General features: G+C 45.1%; 1 protein-coding gene across 2 annotated transcripts; it reads right to left on the reverse strand.

Annotated features, from left to right (window-relative positions):
* Positions 1-435: 435 nt before the first annotated feature.
* On the reverse strand, positions 436-12,093 carry LOC100843440 (protein tesmin/TSO1-like CXC 5). 2 transcript variants are annotated; one of them, XM_014897811.2, is made up of 8 exons: positions 11,524-12,093; positions 10,919-11,002; positions 10,088-10,265; positions 8,490-8,795; positions 8,290-8,381; positions 2,383-2,486; positions 1,279-1,656; positions 436-809 (listed from the first exon to the last, which is right to left on the reverse strand). In XM_014897811.2, exons 1-8 carry the CDS (start codon positions 11,682-11,684, stop codon positions 652-654), a joined length of 1,461 nt encoding a protein of 486 aa, XP_014753297.1. In that variant the 5' UTR covers positions 11,685-12,093; the 3' UTR covers positions 436-651. The 2 variants fall into 2 exon arrangements, with proteins under 2 accessions (XP_014753297.1, XP_010227668.1); XM_010229366.3 differs by having other exon boundaries at positions 2,383-2,498.
* Positions 12,094-27,236: the final 15,143 nt, after the last annotated feature.

Raw genomic sequence — 27,236 nt, forward strand, 5'->3', positions numbered from 1 at the left:
GGCACCAACGGAGCAGCTTTTTTCCTGCTCTTTTCATCTGGATTCTTCTTCTCCATTAAATGATGGAATAATAGAAAAACCTGCTTCCGCTGAGGTGTAGGAGAAAAGGCAAGCCTCGGGCTGTCTGACAACAGCAGAATGGCTAGCTAGTGCCTGATCTAAATTTCCTACTCCCTCCAACCCATATTACTTGTTGAAATATTACATGTATCTAAACGCTCTTTAACATTGTGCATTTTGTTGTATACTGCTAAACCAAAGAACTGGGAAACATGTTATTTTCACGTGTAATTGTTCTTTGCTCCAGAAATTGCATTGATTCAAGCTGATCGGCCAAAACGGGTCAGTTTTCTGATGTTTTTGTAGTTCGTAGTTCCATGCCATGCTTGCACAAAAGTTCATTTGAACCCTCTTCCTTACACCGCCTGAAATCAATAAGACTAAGTAAAAATAATTATTTATTGAGTAAATTAATTACATAATCAGCAGGAAAATCGTTGCTTACTTTACACCTCAGGAATTGCTGATGCTACATGTCCAGTTGCCAGAAATGGCAGCAAGGACTATTCCATATATACACATAAAAAGAAATAGGCTTTGTTATTACAATCGTGGGTAGATCTACTTCAACGGTCAAACATGGTTTTCTGATCAACAATTTGATGAAGATGGTTCACTTGCTTTTGGGTTTTCAGAGTCATCTGGAGATTTTGGTTTTTCCACAGCTTTTAGTGGAAGTAAATTGGTGCTTACACTCTGATGTCTTTGATCTTCCAGCTCCATAGCAGACTCCGATAATATGTTACCTTCTGTTATCCCCGCACAGTTATTAGCGACCCAAGTTCCAAGTTACATGGAAGGCAGCAAAAGAAAACATTAAGACTGGAATACGGAGCAGCTCATTCCACCAAGCAAAATTGTAATGAACCATAAAGGGATGCACACATTATTGCGTCAGCTAATATTTCTTTACATCTACAACGATATAGGTCGACAAGTGTTCACTGACTGGAATCATGATATGTAGGACTGTTAAATGTTAATTATTATCGATCTTGTGTGTAATTCTGACTTCTAAAAAGTCACATTTTCTCAATTTAACTCATTTTGTTATATGATAACTCAATTATTTTAGAGTGGAAAAATTCAAAACTACGTGCAGTGGCAGAGGGTGAATTTACTTGCAGTGTATCTAGATGTAACAAGCTGGATATGTCAAATCAGTGTCAAGTCGTCAACTTTACGAAGACTAGAAATATCTCAGCAAATTCCTCTCACCATTTATCTTTCCACGTGTTATAACTAGCCGGAGGTAGTCCCGAAACCCTGTCAAAACTGTTTTCTCTTGCACACCATTTAGCTCTGAAGTGTCCTGATCATGCAATGCCATCGGAAATGAACTTCTGTAATCTGTTCCAAATGCGGTGCCCTGCTCGTCACACATCAGTGCCTGTGTTCCTGGGGAGGCAGGTCTAGAATCCTCTTGGGAGTTAGAGCAAGGGGATTCAAGATCACCAACATTCCGATGATCAATATAGGTCGCCTCGTCTGGTTGTCTAACAACAGCTTTCTGAACTTCCTGATTCTTCATCTTATCATTGTTTAGGTCCGTCTTTGTGCAACTTGTCCTCTCTACATCGATCTCTACTTTGTGATCTGCAATTGTGAAAATACTTTAGCTGAAAATAAATCTGGAGTGGCACTGCTACCTGCATTTGGTGCTCAAACCAGCAAAGTATTTCAGGTTTGCAACAAAATGATGGTTCAAGCTAGATATGTCCTTGACGAAGCAAAGCTATTATTCTACATGCAGAATTTTTAAATTGAAACTAGACAAACTCGTATAAATGATATTTCAGAAGTTTCTATACAACATTTAGAAGTCCATTTTATCCCCCAGAACTCACTGGGAAGTTCAAAAAAACACCCTGAACTATGAAACTGGGTATAAAACCACTCTGAACTTTGAAAACCGGGCATCCTACCTAACCCCCCTTGGCTGTTTCTCAGTGGAAAGAGGGGGTCGGGAAAAGCGGTTTTCAAGTTCAGGGGGGTTTCATAGTTCCGGATGATTTTTGAACTTTCTGATGAGTTCGGGGGGGGCGGGGGGTAAAATGGAGTTCTTCCATCTTTACTACATTTTCCTATGTCCCAAAATGTTAACTAGTATACATGAAATCCTACATCCATGTCCAATTTACGAGTGTAGTTGAGCCATCTGGTTGATGTATAAGAAATTTAATACTTGAAACTAAGAAAACACAAAGATGTTTTTTTACACCCAACTTTCCGGCATGAGTAATTGAATAGTTCACCTATTCCCATGTTCATTACTAGAAGCTACAAAAATAACCCAGTCAAATGAAAAGGATAACTTTGTACCAGCTATTGTCAGGAATGCTTCCGTTGCCTTTCTGCATACAATCACCAAATGATTGGCTAGATCATTAACATCCGTAGGATGGATAGTGTGTGCTAGCGGAGACCTACAAAAATTCCTATTTCATCAAAAGATTAAATAGTGGACAAAATTAGGCATCAAGGTTCAACTGCAGTGATATTTATTCTTCCATACATTTTAGAGTGGAACGTCAATTTTCAAGCTATTCTTATTGACATAAGGAAAAGTATTTTGCTTGGTCATATAGAAATAATATTTGTAAGATACACATATCGTAACTATGTCACGTGCTTGGGGAATTTGGGAACTAGAGGAAGATCGCAGGAAGTAGGGGTGCTCTACGGGAGGACGAGGCTTGTAACCTCGTCGCCCCGTGGCAGGCCTGGGCGCAGGGGAAAATAGGGTTTAGGTTTTGATTGCTTACTTTATTGATTGACTAGGGGGGACTATAAATAGTCCTTACAAACTTGGAGAACAAGCTAGACTCTTACAGAATTGGAATAGGACTCCTAATCAGACTCGTAATCAGATTAGAAATAGTAGGGAAAACCTTCTACGGGACGAAACCTTTCTATCTATAATCTGGACTCTTAATTACTCAAATTAACTAAGCTGACCCAGACAGTGGGTCCTTCTCTACCCTAGGTGGCCGGCGTCTATACGTGCGCCCCCACATGACATCTCCCCCTCCATTCTGAAACAGCTCGTCCTCGAGCTAAAAAGCTGGGTAGCGCTCCTTGAAGGCGGGACCATCCTCCCAGGAAGCTGCTGAAGCCGGCTGTCCTGCCCACTGGATGAGGACCTACTGTACACTGCGGGCAAGGCGAGCACGCAAGGCTTTAGTTGGTGTAGGCTGGACGCGTCCTTGAAACATAGCGGGCGGTACAGGCGGCGCATCAGGCGGAGGCCCATGATACTTCTTCAAAAGGCCAACATGGAAGACATCATGAATACGAGCACGAGACGGCAGCTCCAAGCGATAAGCCACCGAATCAATCTTCCCAATGACTTTGTATGGACCATAAAATTTTGGTGCCAGCTTGCCCTTTGCTCCGGTGCCCAGGAAGGCTGCTGGACGGTGGTGTAGGCGCAGCCAAGCCCACTCGCCGACGTCAAAGGAAAGCAACCGATGCTTGCCATCATAATAGTGCTTGTAGTGCTGGGCAGCCTGGACAAGACGCTCACGAACGTCAATAAAAAACTTGTCACGGTCGGCAATAGACCACACGGATAGGCGTGTCCTTCAGGGCGGTGTGGAAGGAAGTATTGTAGCAATATTCCGCCCAAGGGAGCCAATGAAGCCACTGCCGAGGACGGTCGCCGGCAGCGCAAATACATGCCAATGACCCGATTGACCGCCTCCGACTGGCCATCCGATTGAGGGTGAAATGCCGAACTCAATGCAAGCGAGAGGCGGAAGCTGCAAATAGGGCTTTCCAAAATCCAGAAGTGAAAACCACGTCACGGTCCGAGACGATGGAGGCCGGAACCCCGTGGAGGCGAACAATGTCGACAAAGAAAGCCTTGGCCACTGACTCGGCTGTGTAGGGATGCACCAATGGAATAAAGTGGGCATACTTGGCGAAACGGTCGACGACGGTGAGGATGACACTCTTGCCACCCACCTTTGGCAGCCCTTCGATGAAGTCCATGGAGATATCTTCCCAAACACGGGATGGCACCACTAAGGGCTGACGTAGGCCAGCCGGATGGAGCTGCTCTGTCTTGTTGCGCTGACATTGTGCATGCACAAATGTAGTCCTGTAGAGCAGCGCGGGCCTGCGGAAGGTGGAAGTCGCTGCGAAGCCGGTGAAGTGATTTTTGAATGCCTTCATGGCCCTCGTCATGTCCTGCCAGCAGAACACTGGCCACCAATGGAGACGACGGAGGGACATAAGCGCGGCGCTCAAAGGTGACCAGTCCATCCACGAGGGCCCAAGGGGACCCTAACTCGCTGGCCTCCAACGGCTCACGCAAGGCGACAAGAGCAGGGTCAGTATGGGCTGCTTGGCGAAGAGTGTCGAAGAGGTCGAAGGCGGGACCCATGATGGCACATGCACTAGCGTCGGAGAAGTCGCGCCGAGAAAGAGCGTCAGCCACCGTGTTAAGGCGGCCAGGCTTGTACTCGACGGTGAACTCAAACCCCAGAAGCTTGCCAACCCAATGATGTTGGGGTATGGTCACCAAGCGTTGGTCGAGGAGGAACTTGAGGCTGTAGTGGTCTGTCTTGACGACGAAGGAGCGTCCCCATAGGTACGGCCGCCAATGCCGAACTGCCTGGACCAGGCCAATGAGCTCACGCTCGTAGGCTGCCAGGGACGCATGACGAGGAGCGATCGGCCGGCTGAAATACGCAGTAGGGCCTGCGCCTTGGTGTAGCACGGCGCCGAACCCTGAGCCTGAGGCGTCACACTCCACGGTGAACGGGATGGTGAAGTCGGGAAGCTGCAGCACGGGCACCGTGGTGAGCGCGGTCTTCAACTGAAGGAATGCCCCCTCAGCCTCCTCCGACCAGAGAAACCCGTCCTTCAACAACGCCGTGAGGGGCGCCGCAATGACACCAAAGTCACGGATGAACTTGCGGTAATAGCCCGGAAACCCCAGGAAGCCACGGACTGCATGAACGGACCGTGGCGTGGCCCAATCGATGACGGCCAGCACCTTCTGGCCATCCATGGCGACGCCATCTGCGGAGATAACATGGCCGAGGTACGCCACCGATTCCTCCCCAAAGGCACACTTGGAGCGCTTGAGGTAGAGCTGGTGTTGCCGCATGAGCTCCAGGACAGCCTTGACGTGGCAGATGTGGTCTGACCAAGACGAGTTGTACACCAAAATATCATCAAAAAACACCAGCACGAATTGGCGTAAAAAAGGACGAAGGACGTCGTTCATCAAAGCCTGGAAAGTTGCCGGAGCGTTCGTGAGGCCAAAGGCCATGACGAGAAACTCAAAGAGGCCTTCATGGGTGCGGAACGCGGTCTTGTGGACGTCCTCCGGGCACATGCGCACTTGGTGGTAGCCAGAGCGCAAATCCAACTTGGTGAACAAGCGGGCGCCCTTAAGCTCATCGAGTAGTTCATCGACGACGGGGATGGGAAACTTGTCTTTGACAATGTTGGTGTTGAGGGCGCGGTAGTCGACGCAGAAACGCCAAGACCCGTCGCTCTTTGGGACGAGCACTGGGGAAGAGAACTCCGAGGTGCTGCGTCGAATCAGCCCACGTTCCAGCATGTCTGCACATTGCCTCTCGAGCTCGTCCTTCTGGGCAGCAGGGTAGCAGTATGGGCGGACAGCTACCGGAGCGGCTCCCGGTACCAAACGAATGCGGTGGTCATGGGCGCGGGACGGCGGCAGCCCCTTGGGCTCGGCGAAAACGTCCGAGAAGTTGGCGAGGAGGTTGTCAAGGAGGTCACGAGCCGTGCTGACTTGGACATGGTGGAGGTGGCCCGTGGCTGAGAGGCCGTACCACTCGACGCGATGATCTGTCCGCCAAAAGGACATGTAGAGCCGCTCAAAGTCCCATAGGATCGGTCCAAGAGTCTTGAGCCAGCGAGTCCCTAAGACGACATCGAAGCCGCCCAATGGGATGGCATACAGGTCCACCACAAAGCTCTCTTGACCGATGGCGATGGCAGTGTGTCGAAGCAGCCCGCCGCAGGTGACGTGGTCGCCATTGGCGACGGTCACCCGGAGTCGACGACCAGTAGAGAACGGGGCGCCAACGTGTGCTGCTAACTCCTCGCTGATGAAGTTGTGGGTGCTGCCCGAGTCGATGAGGGCGAGGAGCTCACGCTCCCCAACCCACACCACCAGTTGCATGGTGTCACTGGTGCGGATGCCGGTGATGGCGAGGAGTGAGATTTGGAGGTCCTCCTCATCCTCCTCCTCCTCGTCGGCGACCTCGATATAAAATAAGCGCTTGCAGCGATGCCCACGGACATATTTCTCATCACAATTGAAGCACAGCCCCTTGGCCCGCCGTTCCTCCATCTCGGCGGCGTTCAGCTTCTTGAAGACGGGTGCTGCTCCTGGGATCGCATCGGTAGCGACAACCTCGGCAGTATTGGACGGATGCGGCGGCCTGTTTGAGCGTGTGGGGACTGCTGCCGCAGTTACGGAGGCAAGATGCTCGAAGGAGACAGCCATGTTCATGGCAGCCTCGAGAGTGGTCGGGCGAAGCATCTCGACCTGGGTTTTGAGAGGCTCGCCGAGATTCTTGGTGAAGATGTTGCGGTCCGCTTCGTCCGGGATCCGCTTGACGCGGGACACCAATTGTAGGAACTGCCTGGTGTAGTCAGCCACCGAGCCAGTGCGCCTCAGGGAAATCAGCTCGCCGAAGGGGTTGGCGCGTGTAGGAGGGCCGAAGTGCTGGGAGATGAGGTCGACGAATTCTGTCCAAGAAGGCCGCCCCATCTTCTCTTCCAGATGGCCATACCAGAGGGCAGCGACATCCGTGAGATGGTAGGACGCCAGCCAGGTCTTGTCAGTGGCCGGAGTCCGCTGTCCGATGAAGAAGAGATTGCATCTCGTCAACCAAGGTCGAGGGTCACCGGTGCCGTTGTAGGTGGGAAAATCGAGCTTGTAGAGGCGAGGTGGCCGGTCTTCTCCTGCCCCAAGCGGCGCGGTCGGGCGGCGAAAGGTGCCATGATGCGCGGCTGCCCGCGGCGAATCCTCTGCGTCAAAGGAGGGACCACCATGGCGGTCACGTTCCAGCTGAGTGATGGCCAAATTTTGCGCCCGTTGCTGCTAAGATAGATCATCGTAGTTCAGTTGCATCTTCCGCAAAGTTTCGTCGAGGGCGTCAAGGGTCGATGTAACGTCATTGCGGAGGAGTTCGATGCCCTCGGCGACTTCGCCAAGGCTCTGAGTGACGCCTTCAAAAAAATCTTCGTGCTCCTTGTTGATGAGCTCCTCTAGGGTTTTGGGTGGATCGGGCTGTTTGGGGCTGGTCGACATGGCTTCAGGCGCAGCGGAGATCGACTGCTCTGATACCAAATTGTCACGTGATTGGGGAATTTGGGAACTAGAGGAAGATCGCAGGAAGTAGGGGTGCTCTACGGGAGGACGAGGCTTGTAACCTCGTCGCCCCGTGGCAGGCCTGGGCGCAGGGGAAAATAGGGTTTAGGTTTTGATTGCTTACTTTATTGATTGACTAGGGGGGACTATAAATAGTCCTTACAAACTTGGAGAACAAGCTAGACTCTTACAGAATTGGAATAGGACTCCTAATCAGACTCCTAATCACATTGGAAATAGTAGGGAAAACCTTCTACGGGACGAAACCTTTCTATCTCCAATCTGAACTCTTAATTACTCAAATTAACTAAGCTGACCCAGACAGTGGGTCCTTCTCTGCCCTAGGTGGCCGGCGCCTATACGTGCGCCCCCACATGACAAACTATCAATTATGTGGTTATAAAAAAATTCTTTTATAACATTACATATATGCATGATATTGTTAACTGTTAGTGAAATATGTAGTTTAAGCAGCCAGGAGACAATATTATATACAAAGAACATATATTTGTCCACTAAAGACAAACCCCAACCCCCAACACATAGTATCTTCACATGAACTGAGTGACTAGGAGCCTATGACCACTGGAAGATACAACAAGCCACGAGCAGCTAACGCCAGAGGAAATTTTCAACATTAAGTCCTTATGCTTTCTCAGATAGCAAAAGCCTCAGGAGATCACTTGGTCAACCATTCAAGTCCAAGAGACCAGTACCCTACCAAGAGGTGCTAGCCTGCTTCTCCCCTATTGCTTTTTGGCTATGATTTCAATTAGGACATGATTTGGGAAAACTAAGGGTTTGTATGAATCATTTTTTTAAAGGTTATTGAATACTCTAATGAACCAATCCGACCACTTTTTACTTACCTATAGAACATTTTAGATTTACTATGATAATTACCAATACAGCCTTCAAGTCCAGTAGAAGAAGCAACTTGTGAAGCATCCACGTGGTTAGCCTAGAACATAAGAAACAAGTAGGAGCGAGGCAATTTATAGTCAAAGTTGGATAGAATCAGTAACCAGCTCTTGTTGAACATTGTAGAACCACCTCATGTCGAAATTACCTCTGAACCAAGGGGATCGTCTGGATGTCTTCTACACGCTGGTGAACACTTATGCCCGGAGGATCCGATGGGACCATTCAGAGTGACATTAGTTGCTTGCTGAATATTATTTCGATCAGATGCGTTATACCCTTGAATTATAGCCTGTAGCTCCTCACTTCCTTCAAAGTTCTTGCAATCCATACATTTACAATTTTTGGAGCAAAGGATATTTGCTTGGAAGCATTCACAGTACTTCTTGAGACACCCTGACTTCTTGCAGTGACAGCCTTTATTATGTTTTGGAAATGAAGGGACTCCAGCATCCTGATGGTTAGCTAAGATAATTAAATGCAGAAAAACGAATCACATGAAAATAACTTAATTTATTTAACGCTAGTAAACTTAATTTTAAAATAATATAATTCAAAAATGCAAATAAAAAATTTGGTCCAACATTAAAAATCTTAGATGAAGCATAATATAGCTTATTTAACTAGCTGGACAGTACATAAGGATTTTGGTTCAGATGTTAACATACTGGGCCTAAGATCGAGCCGAAAGGCATAGTGGATGGACAACATGTCCCTATTATTGATTTTCGCCATGAAATATGCCTATAGTCCACCTACGCACAAGCACAAAGCGTTGGCAGAGAGATTTGATCAAAGGTGCAGGGAAGTGGCACCAGATTTCAAATGATAATGATGTACGGAGTGATAAAACATTAAGATAATTCTTGGAGTGTGTCATAACCCAAGAATAGTAGCCTTTCTACTGGCCTGTAGTCTCTTTGTACTTCTTTTCTGTCATTAATAAATTTTGTTCTGCAGCCCTTTTAATAGGGCAGGCAAAAACAAGTGCAGCAACTAAACAACAACGAAATACATTCTCACATAAAACTTGAGAATTTAGTTGCTGCACTTGACTGATAGTCGGCAGACCAGACAATTTTCTATTTGCATCACAAACACTGCTTGCTGAATTGGAAGTGCATGATCTATATGAAAAAAATCCACGGGAGTTTATACATGAAATATATCCACATAATTCAGAAATCCTGGTTTTGCACATTGATCAAATAGTAAACGATCTTAAAAAATACTTTATATATTAGCATGCCATGTGCTTTGTTGATCGCCATTTTGTAAAAAGTCATCAATTTAAGTCCATGCAAATATGCCCATTTCATTATCCAGATCAATATCAGTAGTGTTTTCTTGAGTTCTGGATGATTCTGAATAGGTTTTGTAAGTACAGAGTACGGACAGTCCTTGACATCTGTTTTAAGATTCCTTCAAACTTAATAGGCTTGCAGCATGCTTATAGGGGTATCCACAAGCATATCATGTACTCCCTCCAATCCATAATAAGTGCCTCACATTTAGTACAAAGCTAGTACAAAGTTGTACTAAGTCTGAGACACTTATTATGGATCGGAGGGAATAACATATAATCATTACATCATGTAGGGCATATCAGACAAATGTAAGTAGAAATGCAGAGCTAATATTCCATACTTGTCAAACTTTGATTATTCCACTTTATATATACTATGTGTAAGCTATTCAGAACTGTACAGATACACCTAGACCAATCTATTAGAGGAAAGAATATACCTTCCGAACACTAAGAGTATTCGAAACATTTTCGATCTTAGGTTGAAAGGCCTTTGGATTCCGTTGCTTTGTATTGTTAATAGCCTCCTGCCTAGCCTTTTCATTCTCAACTCTGTTTCCACATTGTTTACAATTGCAGCCATCACAGTAAAGGCCTGCTGCAAAACACTCGCAGTACCTAATAAACAAATATCAAGTTAGTGATTGCACCTTCTATTCACATGGTGTTGTTTGATAATAATTAATAAATGATTGTATTTACAAATTGGAAAAGATCGGTCAATAACCATATCAACAAAAAACTTGGAATATATAATATGAATTTTGAAACTACCAAAGTGGCAACTTGGCAGGAAATGTTGAGACTACAACATACAATTGACCAAACAGAAGAAAAAGTAAGGACATGAAGTTGAACCTGCGAATATTGTTTCGAAATGAATTGATCTTACTGGTGAAGCTTGATGTATTTTATGATTCATATTTCCTTATGACTACAAACATCGCTTTGGAGCAAAAGTTAATAGAGAGCTTATACATATAATCATTTGATATGTTAGCTGCAAATATTTGTCCATAAATGAGGACAAGGATAATGGAGAAACTCTTTGTTACTAGAACTGATAATCCTATTCATCTCGACTTGATCTCTTACAAGCTAGACGAGGTTTTTGTTCAAACAGCAGCACTCAGTCTAGTTAACCACTGATACAAAGCTAACCCTCTGTGCATGGCATTATAATATAATAGTATGCATTTGCACCCGAACTGAATATTTCTAATACTTGACAGGCATGGTCAAAATAAATTCTCAGGTCCTAGAAAACTCACAGCTTTAAACAATGCGAGTTTTTGCAATTACACTGCTTCTTTCTCTTTTGTGGAGTACCACTCTTCACTTCGACCATAGGCTTCCTGAAGAAAAAAAGATCATTATTAGTAAAGTAGTTGTTTGCAAGTTCAGTACTGTGCTTGCATTTGTTATCTCTGACAAAAAAAATAATATATAACTCATTAGTTATAAGCAACAAAGTGATTTTCGCAAATAACAGATAAAATCATGAAACTTTGTTTTCCATAAGAATCGAGAATGGAGATGGCTCTTTTGTAACAATGGGATTTGGACAAATCACTCAAACCCTAAAAGTGCATGACAAATTCAGTAACCGCAGCGTTGTCACAACAGGTAATTACAAATTACCGTCACTACCACGGGCATATAAAATCTTCAAACAACAAAAATTCACTAACCGCATTAAAAAAAAACATAAACTAAACTTCTTTTCCTTCCTGACTATATAAAAACGACATTGAAAAAATAAATGAAAATTGCACTCTACAAATCAAATTTGAAGCGCCTCAGTTTGAGCCATACCAACACTTGAACAAACCGCAGTAGTAGATTTCAAATTGCAAAAACAAAATAATTTGCTCACATAGGCGTGAAGGCCACTGGCCATGGCCTCGGTACGGGCATCGCAGGCTGCGTCGAGGCCGCTGGCTTCGGCGGTGGCTGATGCGATGGTACCTTCAGCTCAGCGGCAGGGGCCGACGCTGACACAGGTGGCTGCACCATCTGTTGCTCCTCCGGCTCCATCGCGAGATAAAATTTCCGACTTATTTAGGTCAGGGGACCAAATTCCCCCGGCGGGTTCTCCGATTGAGGAGTCAATACCACTGTAAGAGACCTCAAAATCAGACCTCTCGGCGCTACTTCGCGGAATTGGGGCAGTTTGGATCAAGGGGTCAAGAACTCGAGTTCTTGGGCGACTCCCATGTCCCAACTCACCAAGAAGCCAACAGAACACAAAACGAGGGAATGAAAGGCACCGAGAGAAGGGATCAAATCCGAGAAGCTAAGTTTGGAAGGGAGATGGAGAAGATTTGGAGAAGAGGAATCTGAAGAAATTCGTGTCGCGGGCGGATTTGGGAGGAGGCGTCGGGGGACAAGGAGCTGATGGGCAAAGAAGGAGGTTTGTTTGGGAGTGTCTTTCTCCCAAGTTTTTGAATCTCATGTGTTCTTATATTCCGACTTGCTTTCCCTTTTCTTTCGTTTTTTCCTTTTCTCATTGTCCAGTGACGTTCTATTACATGTATTTATAGACTTTTTATATAAATAAAACAAATTTGAGTCACTTAATATGAGACGAAGGGAGTACCTACCATGCGGTGCGCTTTGTGATTTGACATGCGCTACCGTGCCATCCACCTAACTCCGCCACTGTGTGAAACCCACCAATCAACCACATATCGGTCATTCCTGATCTGATTTTCACTTTTCGAAATCCATTTACTTGGGGTGGAAAGCAGGGGAAAATGGCCGTCGCCGCTCCCTCCTCGTCGTCGCCCACGAGTCCATCATGGTCCTGCGTTGTCCTGCGTTGCTCTTCCACCGCACCTCCTCAAGCGCCCACAACCCTTCGCTGCTCCGCTACCACGCCCCTGTCCGCCGCTCCCTCCCCATCGCTGCCCACGAGTCCGTCGCGGGCAAGCCCAACGCAGGCTCCTTTCGCCGCCCACCAACAACAAAAATCTACCCGCCTCTGGCATTCCTCCAGCGCTGCCCTGGCCCTACGGCTAATCCGCCGCTGCGCCTCACCCAACGCCGTTGCAGCCTGCTATTGTTGCGCTCCTGCCAGACGAGATGAAGATGAGAGGAGGAAGAATAGAACCGCCGAACTAACCTCTCCCAAATCACAAAGCGCGCCACATGGTAGGTACTCCCTCCGTCCGAAAATCAGAACAAAGCGCGCCGAGGAGGGAGCGGCGACGGCCATTTTCCCCTGCTTTCCACCCCAAGAAAATGGATTTCGAAAAGTGAAAATCGGGCCCGATCCGGTCCATTGAGACTGAATGTCTCGCAGGAATGACCGATATGTGGTTGATTTATGGGTTTCACACAGTGACGGAGCTAGGTGGGTGGCACGGTGGGGCATGCCCCACCTTAAAAATATAGTCTCATGTATAGATGTTTTATATATAATGCATAAAGCTCACAAAGACAATCAATCTCTTATACAGGAAATCTCTAACAAAATCCCACTTGTCCCACCCTAAACTTTTGTTCTAACTCCGCCACTGGTTTCAGACATGCTGGTTCGATTTTCCGAGTTCAAGCCACCGTTATTGACCACCTCCTGCGGCGGCCGTGCCATTGCCCACCTCCTCCCCACGTCTCCTTCGTCTACGACCTGCTCCGGTAAATTCCACCTTCTTACCTGTTCATGTATGTCCTACTCTTGGTGATGTTTGTTGTTGCTATCTGATATATGAGCTGCTGCTGTTCTGATTTGCTTATGAGAGGCCGCCGTCCCGATCTATTGTTGTTGTTGTCGCTTATCATGGAGCTCAACATTTTTAGCTTTGCTGCAGCTTCAAAACTGACGACCTAGTTTGATGTATTTGATGGTGTTGTACTGTTCCTATGAAGAAGCATGCATGTATTATTGCGAATTCAGTGGCAGGGCCATGCATTTTTCTGAAGACTGAGGGCCACCGGTGCTGGAGGAGGCACGCCGAATGAAGAGCGCAGGCCCGCGACGGTAGCATTCCTGCCCTTCCTGCAATCCCTTCCGTTGATGTGGCGCCTGCTCGTTTCCCTATACCAATGGATGTGCTGCCACCGTTGACCAATGCCAATACGGCGTCCAGTGCTATTAGGCTAGTCCTCGGACCGCATGTCAATGTTGGCCTATGGTTTAATAAAATTGATAGACTATCTATATCAATAAGGTGCATCTTTTTTTCGGAAGCCCATCTGAAAAAAACCTCAAAGTTAAACGTATGGATGAGAACAATTTTAGGATGGGTGATCGATCAGGAAGTTCCTCTCAGGAGGACAATCTTGAGACTAGTATTGGTGTGTTGGGATACCAGGGGTGACACTGGGGCGTTAAAAATTGGTATCAAAGCCGACCCTTGCGGTTGCCGACATGTGCAGGTCAGGTGGTGCGAACATGAGGACATCTGCCGGCACTGGAGGCATGTGGGCGTGTGCCAAGAGGGGACGATCTGGCTTAGGCATCTGACTGACGAGGACGTTAGGTCCTTTGAGGAGGGTTATGTGTGACATATTGACCCTATACAAATAAGTTGCATCTTCATTTCTGAGAGCCCATCCGAAAGGAACATCAAAATTAAGCGTGCTTGGTTGAGAGAAATTTGAGGATGGGTGATCGACCGAGAAAAGCTGCTAGGAGTAACGTTAGGGCGTTAAACCTCACATACATCGCCGACATGCTCATGCTCAACCCGGCCATGCCCGCCACCACCATCAGTGCTTTAGCAACCAGACCGTTGGGATCATGGAGCTCGGACATGGCACCACGACACCGAGCAACAATGGGCTGCGTCGATATCACAACGGGTGAGAAGTCGCTATGACCCCATTGACGTGCGTGTAGGAGGAGAAGGAGCCGCACTTTTGCATCCTACACATGTAGAGTGCTGCATCTCATGGTAGTGATACACAAATAAGCTGGAAACTTTGTGATACTGATAAGGTACCCGTGCGCTGCTACGGAACCACTTTACATTGCTACGAAGTTAAGCGTGCTTGGTTGAGAGAAATTTCAGGATGGGTGACCGACCGGAAAAAGCTATCAGGAGTAACGTTGGGGCGTTAAACCTCACATACATCGCCGACATGCTCATGCTCAACCCGGCCACGCCCGCCGCCGCCATCAGCAAGCTTTGGTTTGGCTTGCATCCACGTGCTAAAGAACCCGATCGCTTTAGCAACCAGACCGTTGGTGATGCGCCCCTTGGCTGCTGGGGTGGCCCGATCTTTTGGTGAGATGGATAACTATGATTTGGGGCCGAAGTAGACGTTGACGACCCGACTACACCGGACACTAGATGGTGCGCTTTATCAATTGCTACACCAACTACCTGTGGTTATTGACGGAACCGAAGGCGCGCGTCAACCTGAACACGAAGTTTCAATCCCTACTTGCAATCGAGAACAAGCAAGAATTGAGATAAGGCAATCTGAAATTGCAAGTATAGATGAAGTACAACAGTCTCAAGGAGACGAGTAACAAGGTGGGGTTCCGGTAGAGGTTTTTCCAGTAGGTCTAGCCGACACTAGTGGTGAAGCCTGAAGTTGCAGCAATGGCTAACTTATCTAAACAAAACTCAACCAGCCAAAGGGGTGGTGGCTGCACTTATATAGAGGGTGGGAGGCGGAAGAGATCTAGGTTTCAGATCCTAAGATGGGATGGGCTGTTATATGGCCTTGGGCCCATTAGAAATGCAAGTGGCAGCTCAAGCATCTCTTCTCTTTCCATGACTTTAAGTGGGTGCAGCTTCTCGTATTCTTGTGGTAGTTGCTGCACTGTTTTCTTTCGCATATGTGCCGTCATCTTCGAAGTTCGACTCGCTCCCATTCCTTGTGTCACGGCTCGGTCCTTCATTTCTAATCAACATAAGAACATCTGATTTAGGCAGCATCAGATTCTCATTTAGATTGCCCATAGTATCCAGAAACGAAAGTACCTGATAATTGAGTTGGCGCGCACGCGCACGAGTATTCGGTTCTTGTAATGCCGCGGTTGTATCTGTGGGCTGGATGTCCTCATCATCCTCACCTTCTTGAAATGGAGTCATCCGCGACACCATCTCATCATCCTCGCCCAAGTAGGGTTTCAAATCTACAATGTTAAATGTGGGACTAACCCCACCATAATCTGCAGGCAGCTCGAGTTGATATGCATTATCATTTATTTTCGCTAGAACGTTGAAAGGGCCAGCAGCACGTGGCATAAGTTTAGAACTACGCAAATCAGGAAACCGGTCCTTTCTTAAGTGTAACCAAACAAGATCACCAGGTTGAAAAACAACCTCTTTTCTCCCTCTATCACCGACAAGTTTATACTTGCCATTCATGCGCTCAGTGTTGGCTTTAGTGGTCTCATGTAATTTTAGAATCATTTCAGCCTGTGCACTAGCATTAAGATTAATCTTTTCAATAGTTGGAAGGGGCAGCAAATCAATGGGTGCACGAGGAATAAAGCCATAGACAACTTCAAAAGGGCATAACTTAGTAGTAGAATGCAGCGAACGATTGTAAGCAAATTCAACATGAGGCAAGCATTCTTCACACAATTTTAAGTTTTTCTTTAAAACTGCCCTAAGCATGGTAGACAAAGTTCTATTAACAACTTTAGTTTGTCCATCAGTTTGGGGATGACAAGTAGTGCTAAACAACAATTTTGCCCATAAACACTTCAAAGAGTGGCTCAAGAATTTGGTGTCCCAATCTGAAACTATAGTGTTGGTTACACCATGCAATCATACAACTTCATGAAAGAAAAGATCAGCAACATGTGTGGCATCATCACTCTTGTGGCAAGGAATAAAATGAGCCATCTTTGAAAATCTGTCCACGACAACAGATATGCTATCCCTCCCCTTCTTAGTTCTAGGTAATCCCAACACAAAATCCATTGATATATCTTCCCAAGGAACATTAGGGACAAGGAGAGTGCATATATAAACCATGTTGATTCGTGACTTAGCTTTTTGGTATGTGTGGCAGCGAGCAATGAATCTCTCAACATCCCGTCTCATCCGAGGCCAAAAGAAATGAGCAGCGAGCACATCCTCTGTCTTCTTCACTCCGAAGTGACCAATTAAACCTCCTCCATGCGCCTCCTGTGATAACAGAAGACGAACGGAGCTATCTGGGATGCATAGCTTGTTACCACGGAACACAAATCCATCATCAATGATGAACTTGTTCCAAGTCTGGCCCTCTCTACAATACATCTTTAAAATCTTCAAAACTTCTTTTAAATCTGCATCTTTAAAACATCTTTAAAATCTGCATCTTGCACATATTGTTCTTTGATGGTCTCCAAACCAAAGATTTTGAAGTCAAGTTGTGAAAGCATGGTATAACGGCATGATAAAGCATCAGCAATAACATTGTCTTTTCCCTTCTTGTGTTTGATTACATAGGTAAAAGACTCAATGAATTCAACCCATTTAGCATGCCTACAGTTCAGTTTTGCTTGGTGCGAATATGCTTCAAAGATTCATGATCTGAATGTATAACAAATTCTTTGGGCCATAAATAATGTTGCCAAGTTTCGAGGGTTCGAACTAGACCATATAATTCTTTGTCATAAGTAGAATAGTTCAATGCAGGCACTCCTAATTTCTCACTAAAGTAAGCAACAGGTTTGCCCTCTTGTAATAACACACCTCCCAAACCAATTCCACTAGCATCACATTCAAGCTCAAAGGTTTTGTTAAAATCAGGAAGTTGGAGTAAAGGAGCATGTATCAACTTATCTTTCAATATGTTGAACGCCTCTTCTTGCGTAGGTCCCCAAACAAAGGGAACATCCTTCTTTGTGAGCTCATTTAGAGGGGCAGCAATGGTGCTGAAATCTCTCACGAAGCGTCGATAGAATCCAGCGAGGCCAAGAAAACTCCTCACTTGAGTGACCGTCTTCGGCGGTGGCCAGCTTTGGATGGCTTCAACTTTGGCTTTGTCCACTTCAATTCCCTGTGGTGTCACAACATAGCCAAGAAAAGAAACTTGATCCGTGCAAAAGGTGCGCTTGTCAAGGTTACCAAACAAGCGTGCAGTCCGTAAGGCATCAAAAACAGCATGCAAGTGATTTAAATGAGACTCTGAAGATTTGCTGTAGATCAAGATATCATCAAACTAAACTACCACAAAGAGTCCAATAAAAGACCGTAAAACCTCATTCATTAGTCGCATAAAGGTGCTGGAGGCATTCGTCAAACCAAAAGGCATAATTAGCCACTCATAGAGACCGAATTTAGTTTTGAAGGCAGTTTTCTATTCATCTCCAAACTTCATACGGATCTGGTGGTAACCACTACGCAAATCAACCTTAGAGAACATGGTAGAGCCACCCAACTCATCAAGCATGCCATCCAATCGTGGAATTGGATGGCAGTAGCAAATGGTAATATTATTGATAGCTCTACAATCAACACACATGCGGGAGGATCCATCTTTCTTTGGTACCAAAAGAATAGGGACAACACATGGACTAAGAGACTCACGAATGTAACCTTTGTCGAGCAGCTCCTGCACTTGTCGCTGAATCTCCTTTGTCTCCTCGGGGTAGGTACGGTATGGCACTCTATTGGGAAGTGCAGCCCCGGGAATCAAATCAATTTGTTGCTCTATCCCGCGGACCCGTGGTAATCCTGGTGGTGTCTCTTGTGGAAAGACATCCTCAAACTTCTGCAAAAGGTTAGCAACAATAGGGGGCAAAGAGGAAGGCAAATCCTCAAGCAAAAACAAAGCCTCTTTGCAAATAATGGCATAGCAAGTAGAGACACAAGCGTCAAGTTCAGAAATATCAGATTTGGTAGCAAACAAACATGTACCCTTTAAACGAATCTCATTACCAAGTTTAGGTTCAGATTTGGGTGCACTTCTTTGCCCTATAAATTCTTTAGTAACAATCTGATTTTCACTTTTAGCTTTGGCCAGATTTTTAGCTCTACTAGCCCGAGAAAGATCATCCTTTAAAATCTGTTCAGGAGTCATTGGTTTGAGGCCAATCTTCTTTCCATTATGCACAAGAGAGTATTGGTTAGTTCTACCATCGTGAATTGACTCTCTATCATATTGCCAAGGTCTACCAAGTAACAAGGAACATGCTTGCATAGGTATAACATCAGAATCAACGAAATCAGCATATGTACCAATTGCGAAATGTGCACGAACAGTTCGGGTTACCCTGACCTTACCACTTTTATTGAACCATTGGACATAGTAGGGGTAGGGGTGCAGCCTGGTTGTGAGAGCAAGCTTCTCAACCAAATCCAAACTAGCCAAGTTGTTGCAACTCCCTCCATCAATGATGTTACGAACAGCCCGCTCCTTGATAACGCCACGTGTTTGGAATAAGTTGTGGGGCTGATTTTGGTCAACCGGGCTGGGCTGCACACTTAACACACGTTGGGTAACGAGGCTCTTGTATTGTTCAGCATGTTTAGCACCCATCATCTCCATTTCTTGCTCAGCCGTGGCCTCCGCTTTCTCTTGGTCATCAATCAAAGCATAGGTGTCCTCATCGAGGTCACTAGCTGAATCGTAGGCCCCATCTTCATGAATGATCATCACACGTTTGGTAGGGCAATCCTTGCGGAAATGACCATAACCCTTGCATTGGTGGTATTGCACATCTCCTGTCCATCCCGTGGAGCCTATAGATGATGTGCTCGGGGTTGGGGCAGCCAGCGTGCTTTTAGTTGTAGTTGGGGATGGCGTACTCAAACGTGGTTGCCAGGAGCTTGTTTTGTTGGAGGAGATTGTTCCAGCAGCCGTGCGAGTAGGAGGGGCTGAAGTGGTGCGTGGCGTCCACGAAGTAGTGCGACCTGCAGAAATGTTAGTCCTTGTCTTCGGTTGGCGGTTTTGCACTTCACGTTCAGCTTTGCAAGCAAGATGGAATCGGGTGATATTATTGTACTCGTTATAATCAAGTATGGTTTGAATATCCCTGTTCAACCCACCTACGAATCTAGCCATCATGGCCTCATCATCTTCAATGATAGCACAACGAATCATTCCTGTTTGCAGCTCTTGATAATAATCTTCTACAGATTTAGAGCCTTGATTTAAACGTTGCAGCTTTCCTAGCATTTCTCATTGATAGAAAGGAGGTACAAATCAAGCTCTCATGGCATGTTTTAACGTATCCCAAGTGGTGTGAATATTATTAGCATGCAAACTACAATGTTCACTCCACCAAGTTGAAGCAAAACTCGTAAACTCAGAAACAACGGTTCTAACTTTTCTATCTTCGGGAAAGTCATGGCAAGTGAACCGTTGTTCTACCTCTAGTTCCCAAGTAAGCTAAGCATCAGGATCGTAGCGACCCTCAAATGGCAGCATAGAAAACTTAACCTTCGTGTGGCGACCCAGACCATTAAGGACCTGGAATCACTGTGTTTATAGTACTAGTCCCTAGATCAATGCTAATACCCACATTTCATGATGAAATATCATAATTCATGTCTTTATTACAACGTATAAAAGATAACAATTCAGAGTATTATTACACAACGAAAGTCTAAAAATATCAAATGAAGATAAATGAGCTTCCATCCACGCCACAAGCAAGTTGAATGTAGACTCGCAACCCTGCGTACCTCCTTCCTTTAATTATCGCTCTCTGCACATGATAGGTGCAAATAAGTACATTGAATGTACTCGCAAGTAAATACCTGTGAGGTTAGGAGAAATGCAAGTACATGCTTATTGGATAGTTCCTAAGTGGCTTTTATGGTTCTTTTGCCAAAACAGCAAGTTTCATTTTGAAATACTAATAATAGCTTTTCTTTGGAAAACTCTAAGTCTAGAATTTCATAGAAAAAAGTTTTGAAAATTAGATGTGGTCTTTCTGTGGAATCTCCACGACCTAACTATGCATTCCGGGTCAAACTGACACTCACATAGCAACCCTTGATTTCCCTGACCCATTCTGTGGGATCCATCGAGTAGATACTCATTCTGTGGATGCTTCCATCGAGTCAAAACAGCTTTTTTTGGTTTTTGAAAACAAAACTAGAAGATCTCCTCTTAACCAGACTTAGTAGCTCAAAGATCGCCCGTAACCAAGGACATGGCTAATCGATTAGATTGACACTCTCGAGAGGTTTGTACACTTTACCCACCAGACACAATCAGTCCAAAGTGTTGGCTAACGACAAGCGTGCGCAATAGGTAAAGATTGTGACAAAATCTTTCACTACAAACCCCCTATACTTAATCCTGGCACCGCCCGCCCCATATGAGCACATTGGCCGCTCTCCGGATGACGATACCCAAGTAAGGCTTTCCCGCTAGTTACTCGACTAAGCCAGAGCCATAATAGTAGGTGGTTGTATAGGTAAGCTTTTGGGTTCCATTGGAAAAGAATTGAACTTTTAGATTCTGGACGGCGGTCCCCACCGAATTCCTGAGCATCTGCAGAGCCGAACTGGACGCTGCCCTTGTCGACAACCAATAATGGTCTCAAACATACCACTCTGCCTAGTTGAAAACATTTTGAAGTTTTGTTTCGAAAACATTTTGAAGTTTTGTTTCGAAAACATTTTTCCAAACACATACGACTCAATTCTGAGCACTTAATACTTTCAGAATAGTTTTGGGTCCCTCCCGGTACAATAATGTAGAAAGCACTTTGTAAAATCATACAAGTAATAACTTAGGGTAATTGGTGGCATGACAATAACCTATAAACATACTACTTAGGACATAGCTAATAAATTGCAAACGCATTTTATAAATACTTCATAACAATATAAACCTACACATGCATGCCTAAAACTTGTAAACAAAGTAGCATATGCAAAAATTATAGGATTCTAGATGATCAAAGGTATCCACTTGCCTGAGCCTGAGTTGCTGTAACGATCAGAATTTCCCAGGCACTCTTCGCACTCACACTCGGGATAATCTATCGCGAAGAACGAAAGCAACAATGAATAACTTGTTCAACAACTCCAAATAAAAACTCCAATAAGAACCGAATAAGAATTACACAAACTTAAATTTAGAACAGCAGTTAACAAGGCACAACTAATACTAATCCAACCGTAAGCACAGATCTAATGCTAGGAACAAGATTTGGAACCAAGTGGAGACAATTGATAACCTACAGGCTGATAGCAGATAGCGAATCTAACGGGAAGGGGACCGTCGAAACACGTCTGAACTAACGGTACAGAAGGTACTGAAACTAAGAACGTAACTTAAGGCTTATAACATAGAAAGTTTCATCTAAAACGGAGCTACGAAACAAAAGATACAAGCCTACGAAAGTAGCAAATCAAAAACATGGTTCTGTGAATACAGTTTTCAATTATTAATCTAGTAATGTAATCTAATTACATGTTACGTGAAAAGTGTTCTGAGGTGTAGAGTTTTAACCAATGTTTACATTACAGAAAGAATAAACCAAAAGGGATTTATGGATTTTAAACATTAAGCTCTACAAAGTGTCTAATCAATAACACTAGACTAAACCTGATGAGGACATCCCAAGTAATGATACAACCACAGCCCTTACAGCACCTACACCTCAAGTACAGGAGATACATGGACCAATTACTAGAGGTCGTGCACGACAACTAAATTATCAGGTACTTTCGTTCCTCGGTACTTCATTTAATATTAATGAGAATATGCTGCTGCCTAAGATGGGTTCTTTTATGTGTTTTAGGAATGAAGGACCTAGCTTGGACCTCAAGGATCAACGTTGGACAGCAAACCATGGAGGTGGTAGCAAGGTGGCGGGAGTTAGCTCAAGTGTTGATTTCAGAACATTGAAACCACCATAAAGAGATGAGAAGAAGGCCGCATCCTCTTCATCAATGGGATTTCGGCCAAGTGGAGGATTCCCCCTCCAATGGGTATCTATGGGCCAAAGATGAGGGTTATAACCCTGTTTTATTGGGCCTAAGGCCATGTAATAGGGTCCAGCCAATTTTTAGATGTTTTCGTTGTGTTTTAGAAGGATTCCTAGGCCGTTTCGGAGTCCCACAAGGGCCTGGCCGAAAACCACCTAGTTTCCCTCCTATTTATACCCCATGAGCCCCCCTATGGAGCCTTGGGTTTTGATTAGATAAAGTTTAGCTTTTGCTACTTTCGTGTAATCGCGTGTGTCGGTTAAACCACCTGTTTTACCATCATCAAGACTCCAACTATATTGAGTATTCAGATTCGTGAACCTTCATATCTCCTATTCGCAATTTCAGATTGATTTTCATCTTGTTCTTGCTTGTTCTTCGATTGCTTGCAGGAACAAAGACCTTCGTGGTCAGGTTGATCGTGCCCCCGCGGGATCAATAACCTTCTGGAGTTGGTGTATTGATCGCTAAGGCGCTGCCTCCTAAATTGTAGTCGGATCGTCAACGTCACCTCCTACCAAATCGATAATTAGGTATCTCATCGAAAGATCGGGACACCCTCGAGGCTATCACGACCGGTGTGTTAAGTTCTTTTTAACAGGTAGCTAGTTTTGACAAACTTTTAGTTCATTATCTAAATCTACAAAAGGTGCACAAAATTAACAGGGTGTAACACAAGACCTACTCGTCAAACTACAGAAGCTTACAACCTAAACGGGTCTACAATCTACTCAACAAGAACGTCGAAATGTATCTAATCTAAAACAGACTACTGGGATTACCAATTTGAAACGACGATGCAGTGCTGAAGATGATAGAGACGGGGCTTCTAAAGAGATCTAATTTATAGAACAAGATGTAAGCTAAGAGATGCAAAAAGAATTTCCTAGATAGGATCTACGGAACAAAAGATACGAGGTATAGAAGTACGCTAATCAAAACAGACTACAGCTCAAAAACAGAGCAAGAAAGCTCACCGGAGAAGATGAAATTGGTGGAAAGATTGACTGCGGCTTCGAGCTAGGTTTCGAGGGAATTGTCGGAGCTATCGAGGGCATCAGGTTGGGGGTATTTATAGGGCGCGGGGCGCTCGGGATAAGGCCGGCGGCAGGTGAGATTTGAACAGGATTCGGTTTCGGTTAAAATTCGGACGAGATAGAGTCCGGGATGGTTTCAATCTTGTTGGGATAGACTCCTTGCCGTGTGGGTCACGAATTGGCGAAGAAATCACGGAGAAAAACGGTTCGGATGGTGGAATTCGAGGTGGGGCGGCCATGGACGCCGGCGAAATCGAGCTCGAGCTTGGGCTCGGCCGTGGCAGGGGCAGCGCGGGCCGCCGGCGGGGCTGCGGGGCGAGCGGTGGAGCTTGGCAGCGGGAGGGGGGGCCGGAAGCTGGGCGCGGCCGGAGCTTGGCTTGGCTTGGCCATGGCTGCAGCCAGGAACAAACGTGAGGAAGAAGAAGGAAGAAAGGAGAAAAAGAAAAAAAAGAAAAGGAAAAAGAGAAGAAAAGGGAAGGGAAAAGATGGCCGTTGGATGGAAAATGGATGGACAAGATTAAAAAATACCCCTTCGGTACACTTAAGTGGAAACGGGTTTCACAAGGAATACGCCTCCATGCAGAGAAAACGTGCTCTGCGGATGAAAAAATAAATAAAGAAATAGCTTTTCTGGGTTTCTAAATCGCCAGAAAATCAAATAAGGCAAATAAAATACCAAACGGCATCGGAAAAATTCCAGAAAATTCCTGAAATTCCAAATACCTTTTTGGAAGCTAGGAAAAATAGTTTCCTCATGGAATATAATTTATAAAAATATTTTTAATGCATATGCAGCTCAAATAAATTCCAACAAATGCATATAATCACTTTTAAGGTCCAAATAAACTCCCAATTAAATTGTAAGATCATCTCAAACTCAAATATGGTCAAAATTATATGCATGTGACATGAGAAAGGTAATAACATCCAGAAAAATTGGGATGTTACACTTCGGAACATCAAAATCATCACATACCTCCCGACGTGGCCCCCTACCATGTCGGTTATGAAGTAGCCGATGAGGTTGGCGGTCGTTGATGCGGTTGTTGTCTCGTGGGTCCTCCGAATCAGCAGCATAATCGGAATCGTCGGAGGCTGCCATGTCCTCACCATGCCCTGCAAGAACTCCAGTGCCGGATGGAGCGCCTTGTTGCGTCTTTCAGTGCGAAGGGCGCGAGGACGACCAGCTGGAGGTGGTTGTTGTGGTTGTTGCCGAGGTGGGGGCTGTCGGTGTGTTCCATTCATGCGAGCAAGGAGGATGTCAAACTTGGTATTCATTTCTATCCAAACCGTCCAACCGACCATCTAGTCGTGTGACGGTGGCAGCATGTGTCTTTTCCATGTCTGTGACATGGGTGGACAACCACTTGATGTCATCATGCACCTTGCGTGAGCGAGGGGTGAGGTCATCGCCGCTGTTCTCTCCAAGGCCTTCCATGGTTAGTGCAAACAAGGAAAACAAAGCACAGATACAAAGCTCCTATGCACTAGTGGGATGTGGGGAAAAAGGCTCTCAACACTCGTGCCGTTTCACAATTCTTACAAGTTCTTACCATGCAGCAGGGGGTGACTTAGCAACCAATGCTGTCTCACCACAATGAAGATTGGATAAGCGATTGTCAGGAGACACGAAACTCTGCACAAAGTAGTCTAAAGTGGAGCTTGGGTGGCTGATATTAGTAGCAAGGATAAGCAATGAACAGATAGCAGTACAAAGTTGATAATATGCTCACAAATGCTAGCCCTATCTGCTAGAGTACAAGTAGGATAAGAACTTAAGCCCAGATGCTGAAGTGAAAGGCCGAAAACACAAGCACAAGAACTCAACTTCGAAAAATTTCCCGAAATGTCCAGTAGGGTATTTTTGGGTTTTGACCCTCTTCCCGAGCTCTGATTAAGCTGAAATTTTAACACTAGCTTCCTGAGATGGTCCTTGATTTTACAAAATGTTTCCAGATTTTACTGGGCACTTTGAATTTTCAAGCCTGAAAGCAATTTGACCAGATTTGCCATTGGTTTTGGCCGAGATTTTTTATAAATGTGAACCAAGCTCAGATCTATTATATTTGCTTCCTGAACACAGGGAAATAACTCTCACACAAAAATTTTGGGGTAGAAATAGCAGCGGTAAAACGCCCAAAAGTAGCTCTCTGTCTCTCTAGTCTTTGACTTTTTCAGATCCACGGTGGCTGGGATTGATGGGGGTGATTTGGTGGTGGTGGATGAGTGATTTGGCAGCGGTGGATGATGCGGGTCGGGGTGGCCCGATCTTTCGATGAGATTGATAACTCTCGATTTGGGTAGGAGGTGACGTTGACGATCCGACTACGGCCTAGGAGGCAGCGCCTTAGCAATCGATACACCAACTCCAGAGTGTTATTGATCACGCGGGAGCACGATCAACCTGACCACGAAGGTCTTTGTTCCTGCAAGCAATCGAAGAACAAGCAAGAACAAGATAAATAGCGGATGCAATCTAAAATTGCGAGTATACTAATCAAACCAATGTCTCAACGAGACGTTAAGTTGGAGTCTTGATGACGGTAAAACAGGTGGTCTAACCGACACACGCGATTACACGAAAGTAGCAAAGATGGCTAAACTTTATCTAATCAAAACCCAAGACTCCATAGGGGGGCTCGTGGGGTATAAATAGGAGGAGGGAGAGATATTTTCGTCCACCTTGAGTAAGGAGGCCGAAATCCAACTTTATCTCTAACTTCCCTAACAAACTACAACTCTATAGGAAACAGAAAAACAGATCCGTCAGCTTATTTTGTCCGCCACAGTCAGCACGAGTCGAATCTCTTGATGGGGCCAGATCCGTTGGAAAGGTCTTGTAATTACCTTTCCAACAAGTACTTGTTTGCTTGATTTGGACTCCGGATGCGTCCTGGATGATTAAAACAAATTCGGGTCTCCTGGCAGCTCGGACCCGAATCGGATTCAAATTTAATTCGTGATATCTTTCTCTAGCAAGCTCCGAATCATGTGCCGTTTGATTTGTTGGAAAGTACACTTGAAATCCTTCCCTCCCAGCTGTATGAATGCTTGATTCTTGTTGGCCCTCCCGTTCGCCTCTATCGTATCTCATCTTGACCTTGGACTTGAAAAGCTCGACAAGATGCCTACGTAATAAAACGAGACAAGATAGTAGTAGCTCCGCCTCTTCATAAATATGACAATGAAAACAATTACTACTTGAATTCACCTGATTATAAATCTTGTCAAATATTATAGAATTGAGGGTAGCAAAGGTCGTATCCATGGTTAGCATGTCCATATCATCCTCCCTTTCTTGAAAGGAAAGCCGTCCTCGGCGTCGTTTGTGCTGTAAAGAGACTGACAAAATAGACAAAGTGTGTGCATGGTATATGTATATGTGATCAATTTTAACTCCACTCCCATGCTGCACATTCGATGTTTCACGTAAATAAAACTCATAATAGTGCAAAAGATTAATAGTCATATTCCAACGGCAAGTATCACATTTTAATTTGTAATTCTCATCATTAAACCATCCTAATGTAGGTGAACAATAATTCAAAATTCCCAAATGGCGAGCTACAATATGCGTCAATGTGCAATCATGCCACAAGTTATTTGTCGTACAACTATCACCAATATTAGAGGTCATATCAAAATGATTGAGCATACACAAAATATTGTTGTCTCTCAAATCAAGAAAGTTATCACAAGCAATGCAA

Source organism: Brachypodium distachyon, chromosome 1 (assembly GCF_000005505.3).
Source record: "Brachypodium distachyon strain Bd21 chromosome 1, Brachypodium_distachyon_v3.0, whole genome shotgun sequence".
Lineage (NCBI taxonomy): Eukaryota > Viridiplantae > Streptophyta > Magnoliopsida > Poales > Poaceae > Brachypodium > Brachypodium distachyon.

Coding starts and splice junctions, on each gene's coding strand:
- LOC100843440 (XM_010229366.3), bottom strand. CDS start 11,684: ATGGAGCCGGAGGAGCAACAGATGGTGCAGCCACCTGTGTCAGCGTCG. Junction 11,003..11,523: donor CCAGTGGCCTTCACGCCTAT/GTGAGCAAATTA, acceptor TTTTTTCTTCAG/GAAGCCTATGGTCGAAGTGA. Junction 8,382..8,489: donor ACGATCCCCTTGGTTCAGAG/GTAATTTCGACA, acceptor CTTATGTTCTAG/GCTAACCACGTGGATGCTTC.